The sequence below is a fragment of the Oncorhynchus mykiss genome, chromosome 8 (genome assembly GCF_057628025.1).
Source record: "Oncorhynchus mykiss isolate SJ-2025 chromosome 8, ASM5762802v1, whole genome shotgun sequence".
Taxonomy (NCBI): domain Eukaryota; kingdom Metazoa; phylum Chordata; class Actinopteri; order Salmoniformes; family Salmonidae; genus Oncorhynchus; species Oncorhynchus mykiss.
The window spans coordinates 31927943-31938841 of NC_143029.1; the positions used below are offsets into that span (position 1 = coordinate 31927943).

At 41.8% G+C, this 10899-nt stretch overlaps 1 protein-coding gene across 2 annotated transcripts; it reads left to right on the forward strand.

Annotated features, from left to right (window-relative positions):
- Positions 1-526: 526 nt before the first annotated feature.
- On the forward strand, positions 527-7812 carry stxbp6l (syntaxin binding protein 6 (amisyn), like). Of its 2 annotated transcripts, none has more exons than XM_021612319.3 (7): positions 527-1226; positions 1792-1979; positions 3228-3358; positions 3465-3804; positions 4125-4223; positions 4911-5083; positions 5427-7812. In XM_021612319.3, the coding sequence occupies exons 2-7, from the start codon at positions 1826-1828 to the stop codon at positions 5448-5450; spliced, it is 921 nt and encodes a 306-aa protein (XP_021467994.2). In that variant the 5' UTR covers positions 527-1226; positions 1792-1825; the 3' UTR covers positions 5451-7812. The 2 variants fall into 2 exon arrangements, with proteins under 2 accessions (XP_021467994.2, XP_036841181.1); XM_036985286.2 differs by having other exon boundaries at positions 4914-5083.
- Positions 7813-10899: the final 3087 nt, after the last annotated feature.

Here is a 10899-nt window from a genome sequence, read left to right on the forward strand (position 1 = left end):
CGGTCATTCCACCAATTAGGTGCCTTTTGAGTAGTGTAACTTCACCTAATTTTAACATTCTGTCAAAAAGAGCACATGTTCATACCTAACAAAAAACAGATGGCTTTCCCATCTGAAGAGGTTAAATAAAAAAAATACTCCAGTAAGTGCCAAATAAAGTAACAAGGTTGACCGTAACAGTGTTGACGACTTCATCTTAAATCAGCCATAAATCTCCTGTGACGGGGAATGGAAGCTTGTTGTGTGCAACAGGGAGGGGCAATCGAATGCAAGCTTGACAATTTTTATATTTATATCTAGCTTGTCTATGGGTAACAGGGTTAACGTGTTATGCTCGCCCCTTTTAAGTTTTCAACCACAAAACACCAGAAAATGGGAAAAAAAGAATAGAACCAGCTCACTATGATTTGACTATTAGATGTTCAATGTGTCTTCAGATCTTCTTTTTTTAAGGAGTAGTTTCACCATGTTAAAACGAGAGTTCAGGTCACATGACAGGGTTGTCCTTAAAATGAGGGACAGTTGATTTTTTATTTTATTTTTACCTTAAAATTCATCACTAATCACATGAAATACATAATGATCTTCAGAAAGTACTTTGTCAAAACAACAAAATAACTAGAGCTTTGTAATGATGCTGAAAACTTCGGAGACATTTTGGAGGAATCACAGAGGGACATTTTGTCACGTTAGTCTTTATTCATATAAAAATAATTGGATTTATTGAATTTTCCATGTGGTCACTCAATGTAATATAACAGGCTTTTAAAATCAAATATTTGTGCACAATTTCTACTTAAAATATTAAAGGGATGCAAAAGGCTCTCATTTCGTGGATCAATCCCAATATCTACGCTTTTTAAAGTAGTTTCATGTCCAAGGAAGTTTTTACAGTACTGAAAGAGTACAAACATTTTTTTAATCAATATGTTCCAGATATTTGCAACCTGCAAATAATAAAGATAATTATGTTAAACCAAGATTAATATTTATATTTATTAAAATTTATTGTAATGAGATTCAACTCAACAGTACAATTTCCCACGTGACTTCTAACTTGCTCAAATGGGATGGCGTCCCAGACAGATTCGCCTTCTCCGCAAGGCTTGCTGTTGTTGTGTGACAAAACAACACCGCTATAAGGCGTTGGAATAGTTTGGGTGAGCATTACTGCAGCTTCCCTGTTTCTGCGTCTCGAAGGAGTGAGGGGTAAAACAACAAAACAGGTATTGTAAACGATTATTTCTGCTCTCTTGCAAATTGTTCTGAAGGCCACCATGGAGAATTTTTATTGCAAATCATTTTGCGACGATTCATTTAATTCACTCCGGTCAAGTAAAATAGATCCACAACTGATTTAAATGATCTGCCACTTTTAGAGGTGTAACGTTCACCACTTTACTAGTTAGAAATAACCCTCTAAGGGTCCTTGATGATTAATGATGGTCCATATATGGCACACAGGAAATCAAGATTACGTTAATGAATATGTATATATCAATGTTTCATTCACTTCTCACTTACTCCCCCGCTACTCTCCCTATGGACATTCCCCCCCCCCCCAACGGATACTTACCCTGCCCCCACCCACCAATGGACTTTTATCATTGCTACACTTGTAAATGTGTAATATATATTTTAATTATAGTCTCGTTCACTTCTCTTTGACCTGCACTGTTGGAGCTCAGGGGCATAATAATTTCACTGTACACTGCAATTACATCTGTGACTCTGTGCATGTGACTACTAAACAAATCTAATCTTCAGTCTCACTGTCTACTATCTTCATAGATCACTCATCCAATATCCTCCACCCAGTCCCACCATGAATATCCAGTCCGCTATCAACAGGGCGGTGTTTGCTCCCCGGGATGAGAGGATGCTAGTGGCTGTGGAGGTGAAGAGGAGAAAAAGGAAAAGGGTCCCCTTTCTACCCACTGGAGGCAAGGGAGAATACATGACATACATCTGTTTGTCAGGTAACACCTGCTTTTTTTTTAATGCATACAACAACATGACTACATCTGCATTCAGCATTTGTTTTGTTGGATTTTTTGTTGTTGTTGATGTCTCTGTGTAGGTGGTGATCTAAGATGAGTTTTGCCTTTTTAAGGATGCACTATGCAGACATTGTCATAAATAAGTGTATTTGACAACAAGCAAGTGTAGAGAATCACTACCAGTTAAACTGTTGTGTAATATATTTTCCATTGCCAAAAATATAGTATTTTCTGCTGTTTTGAAACTGGTGTACAAAACTGAAAGTAAAAGTCTCTCAAACTAAACTTAAGAACATGAAGCATAGAAATTATGCACATAGAACAGATCTACAGCTTTTTAGACTGGCTTTCAATATGAATGACAGATCTATAACTCATTTGGTCAGGTAAGCCCAAAAAGTTACATATTTCAGCTTTAAATCATAATGAATAAGAGGGGAGAGACTTAATCCAGACGAGCAGTCCTACATTGAGACTCGACGTGAATACGGGCCCGGGTATATTGAGATGACAGGTTGATAGATCAGTGTGACTTTTACAGTTCACTGTCCTGTTGCTACTCTGTAGTCCTGTTATGTACAACTCGCTTGTTCAGTAGGTTATTGAAAATAAAAGTCTCATAGTGGCATTGTCTAAACAGAAGGATGCAGAGTTATTCATCGTGTTGCAAGAACGACATTGTGCTGCTGGTAATCTAAGATCTTTGCATCTCATCTCTGTCAGAGGACATGGATCCTAGAATTGAGCAGGAGGGGTCATTCACATATTTAGCTGTGTTCAGTGTCACCCGTTGCTATTGTTACTGTGATGAAGTCACCCAGAGCCATGGTCATTCACTGGCCCTACCCAAACACCACTGATGGGTGGGTGATGGCTGGCTGGGTGTCCTCAGCTGGCACTGCCATCCCCCCCCCCCCCCCCCCCCCCCCAATTACAAAACCCTCATATCGTGTGAACAAGAGAAACCACTGAAGAAGAATAAGCATTGGTGGTCTGTTTGTTGATCTGTGATGGCGACTGATCGCTAATGCCTTCTGTGTTGGGTTAATTTGTTCACAATGAAACACATATCCATTACTGGATAGCCAGTCTTTTATCAAGTGTCTTTTAATCTTGATTCTAGTAGGGAGTACATTTACATCCTCTATTGTGGGTGTTATGAAGTGTGCTTGCTTACCTTTCAGTATTGGCATATTTGTAAACCCTTGACTCCTCTCAATTCCCCAGTGACCAATAAGAGGCCAGCTCAGCTCCTCATCACCAAAGTCAAGCAGTTTGGGGGCTCCGCCCCCTTCACCAGAAGGTCACAGTGGGCTGTGGAGCAGCTTCGCCAGGTCAACGGCATCAACCCCAACAAGGTGACCTCACCACCAGTATACATGCCTATTGGCTGGGATGTTTAGACCACTATTCCCCCTACTGTCCTGTGACCTATACTGTATCCCTCCTGTGTGTCTCCCTCAGGACTGCCCAGAGTTTGACCTGGTGTTCGACAACGCCTTTGACCAATGGGTGGCCAGCTCAGCGCCAGAGAAGTGCATCTTCATCCAGATCATGTACCACGCCTGTCAGACCTATTGGGAAGGCAAGGAGGGGGTCCCTGGTAGCCCAGCCGGGGACCAGCAGAAGGGGCAAAGAGGTCAAGGGGGCCAGGGTAGCCCAGGGGCCCAAGGGGGCCAGGGTAGCCCAGGGGCCCAAGTGGGCCAGATAGGAGGACCAGTGGCCCAGGCTAGACGGAAGAGCACTGTGGGTCCCAGGCCCCATCATACTGAGTTTGTCAACTGTCAGTCCAAACTCACAGGAGGTAAGGGGGTGTTGAAGGATAAGCCCAGTCTATCAACAGTCGGTCCCAATTCACTTCCTTCTCCTTGGTCCTAACCCTTCCATGTTTTCAAATCGAAGTGCTAGTGGAAGGGTTAGGGAGTGAATTTGGGTCATGTGAGTGTGAATTGTTCTGGGACCACTGGGTCAACCCTAGGAGTGGCTTGTCTTATCATCTCATATAATATGGCAGGGACTCCCAATATCATGTTTGATTCTGTAGTTTCTATTTGCTTATTTTGATCATGGTTATAATACAGCTATTATCAGATTCCACTATTTGTGTCATTGTCATTCTAACAGATGCCTGCAAAATGAATCTGGTCCTGTACCGTTGCAAGGTCTTTTTCAATCGCATGAAGAAGGTGATGGTTTCAAACCAAAGCCGTTCTCAGGCTGGAGGTAAGTCAGTCAAAAAAAGCCCAAATAACCCCTAATACTCACTGAGTAGCAACACAATCTTTGCAGAGATGACAAAAGGCGTGTGGTGATGACCTTAGTAGGCCTGTGGCTGTGTCTGTTCTATTCTCATGGATTCCTAATCCTCTCTCAGGAGATGGCTGGGTTTGGTCTATTGTCTTCTGTTACACCTCTCCACTGCAGTAGAGAATGGCTCTTCTATGAGGTTGTGCCTAGATGAGTGGTGACTTTGTGTCCAAACCTCCTGCTAAAAAACAAAGGCTGGCCTTGAGTCTCCGGGGCAGGGAGACTGAGAAGGAACGCGGCTCCCCATTGAACCCGCTGACAGGGGGGTTGTCATGTGTAGCACTGGGAGAGGTGCCAGGCGGTAGCAGGGCCTAGAGACACAGAGCGACAGCAAATGTTGCGGTCTTTGTCCTAAGCTGACCAGTCCAAGGCTTGTATCCACAAAGCGTCTCAGTGTATGAGTGCCTTTTGGATCATAATGAATATTATTATATGAACAGATCCTAGATCAGCACTCCTTCTCTGACACTTTCACCCATGAATATACTGAACTCATGCCTAGGCTGTTTTATAATTGTTAATTATCACTGAACAGGATTTGTTTGCATTCTTCTGAGTATCCTATCTCTGATGCACTATTCTCTGTCCCTGTGTGTTGTGCAGCAGGTCCTAGAGCAGGACCCAGTGGGCAGCGCCCTCCAGGGGGCAGTATGGGTAGTGTAGTCCAGAGGGCCAGCCAGGCCCTGCAAGAGCGTGGGGAGAGACTGGGCCGGGCTGAGGACAAGACGGTAGACCTAATGCACAAAGCCCAGCAGTTTGCAGACACTGCTCACAAGGTGTGACATTGTTGAATGTAAATAGTATAGACACACGCTAACACACACAGATTCAGCATGTGGGTAAAAGTTTGACTTCACCCCCTGAGTTTGGTCCACTTTGGTCCCACTTTTATTATGAAGTGTGCATCATTCCACACTATGGCGATCCTGCTGTGTACGTTGACTTTGTTCAGAACGTTTACCCACTGAGAAAGCCAGCAGAGCTACAGTCAACCTCATCAACAAACAAAAAAATCAGGCCCTAGAATGCCCTCCCAAGTGGCCCATCGAAGTGAATAATTTTTTTATTTAATAGGAAATGATCTAGAATGTGTAAATTATGATTTTCTTTCTCCTCTAGCTGGCTCTGAAGTATTCAAACTAGAGGCATATCTTCCCGTGGAACCGCTCCTGGAGTCTTTGGCCTGAATTGACTTGTTAATTCTATGTAATAACATTTTTACTAATCTTTGACTGAGTTGAAACTAATGGACTAATGTTGGACTGAGTTGAAACCAAGTGGTCACACTGCAATTCCTCTGTGAAGAGTCCTGTCTAGTACTGGGTTATTGCGCTTGCTATTAGGACTTAGACTGTGGACAAGCAACTGTCACTTGTGTCAGAAGGACTTTAAAATGTTTACAGGTGGGGAGGACGGCCCAGTTATGGACCCCCCCCCCCCCCCCCCAGGATTAAAGAATGACCTTTCACCTCTAGAACAGGACCTGTGGTGTCCTTTCATGGGATAGAGTTTGTATACTGGATGGCAATGTAGTGTCACAATGCTCCCACTGTTTGAGTGTACATGTCTTCCCTGCTTCAGTAGCCTCTTCTCTGATAACAACGATTTTAGATTGTATTGATTAACTTTTGTGTTGTGCGGTTTTAGATATCTTAATATAGATTCATGAATTCACACAGTGAACAGCTGACAAGTGAAGTTGAGAACCTACGTGTCGCCACGATGAATGTATTTCTGTTTTTTTTTGTTTTTTTTGCTCATTGCATAAATTATTGCTCATTTATGACTGAATAGGCACACACAAAGAGCAGCTTGTGAATATTGGCACGAACCGATGCAACTCGGATTGCAAATATATTCCTGGTGTTATTATTTTCCAGATTTTTTATCTCTGCGTTGTTGGGAAGGGCCTGTAAGGAAGCATTTCACTGTTAGTCTACACCTGTATACGAAGTATGTGACGCAACCATTTTGTAGATTTATTTTTTACAAATTGCACTTTCATTGAATGTTTGAATGGCATTGAATGCATAAGTGTGGCTCTTAAGGTTATTGTCTTCATGGTTGTCAGAGCAGGTGCAGGGGAACAAGGAACACCTGGCGAAATCTTTTCTTTGCATGATTTTGTAATGGTCTTGATTTCTTTGCTCTTTCTAAAGTGGAATATGCACACATTTGCTTTCAGTTTTTTTCCATGCTCAATTCCTCCAGTGCCCTTTCCCTGCTTGTATCAAAACCATTGATTAGTCACCAATCACTGTTCCAAATTCTAGTTAATTTTCCTATTTGATCCTTGCTCTTGTCTTTGTCTAATCGTGTTTGATTAATTGATCCCCTGAATTGTCACTGTCTTGTCACGTATGTCATCTGTTTTTGTCTCTTGTGCCATATCTACATGTATGCTGGTTCCATGTGAAAAGATTTGAGTGTAGCAGTTGGAATGGTGGGTTCATGTATGTAGACCAGGTCTCTTCTAGGTGAGGTCATAGGGAAGGTATTTAGTGTTGACGTGTGATGCACGTCCACTCAGCCGGCTCAATGCGGTAGCAAATTGATCCCGGGGACGACGTTGGTGTGATGAAGTTTCTGATTAACACTGTATAGATACCGTGGAGTTGGCTAGTGATGAGGAGACTGGTAGAGATGAGATGGTTCAGTTGGTTAGTGATGAGGGTTCGTTAGGATGAAGGTGTAGTTTTGATGCCCAGTGATAATGTTTTTATTCTACACACTACAGACAGTTTTGGGATGGAGTTTTCCTTTAAACTCTTACCTTTTGGTATTTTTTTTCCATTAGTCCATTGACATAGTTTCCATGTTTTTGCTTGTCAGCAATCAAGTTTTCTAGATATCGAACTTTAAAAACACAAATCATCCCTGAATGAGGCTTTTTGTGTCATATGATGCAGCAACAGAATGAAAATTGCATATCTTGAACTTGATTGCTGACGAGCAAAACATTTTGAGACCGTTAACAATGGACCAATGAAACAAACACCGAAAGACCGTTTTTGGGGTGGAGTTTTCCTTTAATTGAAATGCTTTAGCAGCTGGGGCAGTATGTCCCTCCTTTATGCTAAACGTCTCCCAGAAAGTGAGAGGGTCGTCTTACCTCTGTCTTCAGAGTACTCCTATTAGAATGACGCTTATTCTGTCGGCTAACTGTCAGGAGTGGAATCCAAAGAGGCCGCTTGTCGTAACTGCATGTTTTCTGTTGCTATGTTACTGCTGTGGCAAAATATGGGTTAGAATCTAAATGAATTGTCCAAGAAGAGTGCCTTACTACCTTTTTTTTTTTTGTATAGCCTGATCGTGGAGTTAAACCCTGTACTGACGTCTGTTTTATTGTTCCTAGCAATGCAGAGTATTTAACATTGCCTTATACTACAGCGCTTCAAGTACTGTTTTACGTGTAAATGAGATTTCTTGTACTGTCTTTAATGAGAAGAAGAGCAATGACCTTAACACTCCTTTTTTTTTGAGCTAATAAATGAAATGGGACCCATCTGATGTTCTCTGTTTTCATTGTGATAGTGTCTCGTGTGTCCCTGGACAGGGGTACAGGGCGTTACTTTTGTTTGCCCTATTTCTCAACAGTAGAGGGTGCTCAAGCAGCAGTCAAATCCGATCCACCGCCCATCACAAATGATGTCGTTACTTAAGGCTATTCTTTGAACGTGTCAATATTTTTGCGTAGACAATGCAACACATTTGAATGTTCATACTGATAATGTAGGCGATAACCTATGGTCAGGCTTGTTTGTTAGGAATATTTTAGATCTGTCAAATTTCTCAGTCACCAGTGATTGTTCAGTAGAGGGAAATTAAGCTTAAAAGAACTGGAATCATTGTTTTGGGATCATAAGCTTTACTGCCCACGTGTTCAATCCAGTCATAACTCTGTCAAGCCACTCTCCAAACCAATAAACCATTCTCCAAAAATTTGGAAAATGTAGCTTATGCAACATCTGTCTGTATTTTCATATTGTATATCCAGGTGGCTTGGTGTGCATCTATGGATCTGAGGAAAAGCATTTCTGTTCTTTCTGGAGAATACAGTGCTTAACGTTGATGCAACTGTTATGATGCAACTAAAATGTAATGCATGAGGGATTTTTATTTTTATTTTTAAGTGCTTTTATAAATGCCAACATTGCTTTTGAGTCACCTACGCTCATGCAGGGCAAAACAGACACTGAGATGACTGGGATATAAATTGAAAATGATATCATTCATTGTATGTGGTGTGATACTGAATTTACAACATTTAAATGAACTACTTCGCTCCCGTTTTTGTACCATAGCTGTATTTTACGATTTACTCATTTAGTACCATTACCATAGTTGCAATTTGGTACCATATACTGTATTTAATCTACGATTCAGTTCTTATGTACCAGAGATGTCATTTAGAATTGACTCATTTAGTACCATTAGGTATATTCTGATATTCACATCAGTATTACATAGTAGGCACAATGTTTAACATTCATGGTCACAACAGGAATTGTCAAGTGTGTCGTATCGACAAAATATATATTTCCTGATGCCTAAAGTAGATGTATCAGCAAGAAGGGCCGGCCGTGACTTTGTGGCCTTGGAGCCGCAGTGACGTTGCATCAATCCCATATTGATCCTACTTGTCTTTTCCTCCTTGGATGTTAACATGGCACTGACCCTCAGTTTAAGTCTGTCTTAAGTGTGGCTTAACTCTGACTCCGACCGCTGTGTCAGTGTCATGAGTCACAACTATTGGCCAAGCACACAGGGGTTGTGTACATTTGGGTAAGCTGTGGCAAAAATTTTTTCAATGGAAACCCATAATAAGCAGCTCTAATCGAATACACTTTGGTAGTCCCTCCCTGTTTCTGTCCGTTTTCTTCTGTTTGATGCTTAATAAAGCTGACCTGGGAGAGCATTTGAGTTTTGAATAGCTTTTGGGGATATTGTCATCACTATTTGACTGCTACAGTAATTCATGTATTATTTTAATAATTTATTTTTAGTCAGAACCGGATGTCCTTATCCAGTGTACCACAGGGGGGCACTACTGTGCAAATTCTAATTGTATTGGTCGCATACACATGTATAGCAGATGTTATTGCGGGTATAGTGAAATGCATGTGTTCCTAACTCCAACAGTGCAGTAATATCTAACAATACACAATACACAAATCTAAAAGTAAATGGAATTAATAAATATATAAATATTAGGATGAGCAGAGTCCGGATTTTGTATATGTATATATGTACAGCGTATAATGTCAGACATTATGGACAGCATGTGGATAGAATATATAGTAAAGTGTATTCAGACCCTTTGACGTTTTCCACATTTTGTTACGTTACAGCCTTATTCTAAAATTGATTAAATAAAAACCTGGAATCTATGACAAATGCATAAAAATGTTTTTAGAAATGTTTGCAAATGTATAAAAATTTAAAAACAGAAATACCTTATTTACATAAGTATTCAGACCCTTAGCTATGAGACTTGAAATTGAGCTCAAGTGCATCCTGTTTCCATTGATCACCCTTGAGGTGTTTCTACAACTTGAAAGGCACACACCTGTCTATATATGGTCCCATAGTTGGCAGTGCGTGGCAGAGCAAAAACCAAGCCATAAGGTCAAAGGAATTGTCCATAGAGCTCAGAGAGAGGATTGTGTCGAGGCACAGATTTGGAGAAGAGTACCAAATCATTTCTGCAGCAGTGAAGGTCCCCAAGAACACAGTGGCCTCCATCATTCTTAAATGGAAGAATTGTTGAACCACCAAGACTCAGCCAAACTGAGGAATCGAGGGAGAAGGGCCTTGGTCAGGGATGTAATCAAGAACCCGATGGTTCGTCTGTGGAGCAGGGAGAACCTTCCAGAAGGTCAACCATCTCTGCAGGATTCCACCAATCAGGCCTTTATGGTAGAGTGACCAGATGGAAGCCACTCCTCAGTAAAAGGCACATGACAGCCCACTTGGAGTTTGCCAAAAGGCACCTAAAGACTCTGAACATGAGAAACAAGATTATTTGGTCTGATGAAACCAAGATTGAACTCTTTGGTCTGAATGCCAAGCGTCACGTCTGGAGGAAACCTGCCACTATCCCTACAAGAAGCATGGTGGTGGCAGCATCATGCTGTGGGGATGTTTTTCAGCGGCAGGGACCTGAAGTCTAGTCAAGATCTAGGGAAAGATGAACGGAGCAAAGTACAAAGAGATCCTTGATGAAAACCTGCTCCGGAGCACTCAGGACCTCAGACGGGGGCGACGGTTCACCTTCCAACAGGACAATGACCCTAAGCACATAGCCAAGACAACACAGGTGTGGCTTTGGGACAAGTCTCTGAATCTCCTTGAGTGGCCCAGCCTGAGCCTGGACTTGAACCCTATCAAACATCTCTGGAGAGATCTGGAAATAGCTCTGCAGCGACGCTCCCCATCCAGCTTGAGAGGATCTGCAGAGAAGAATGTGAGAAACTCCCCAAATACAGGTGTGCCAAGCTTGTAGCATCATACCCAAGAAGATTTGAGGCTGTAATCGCTGCCAAAGGTGCTTCAACAAAGTACTTAGTGAAGGGTCTGTATATATTATGTA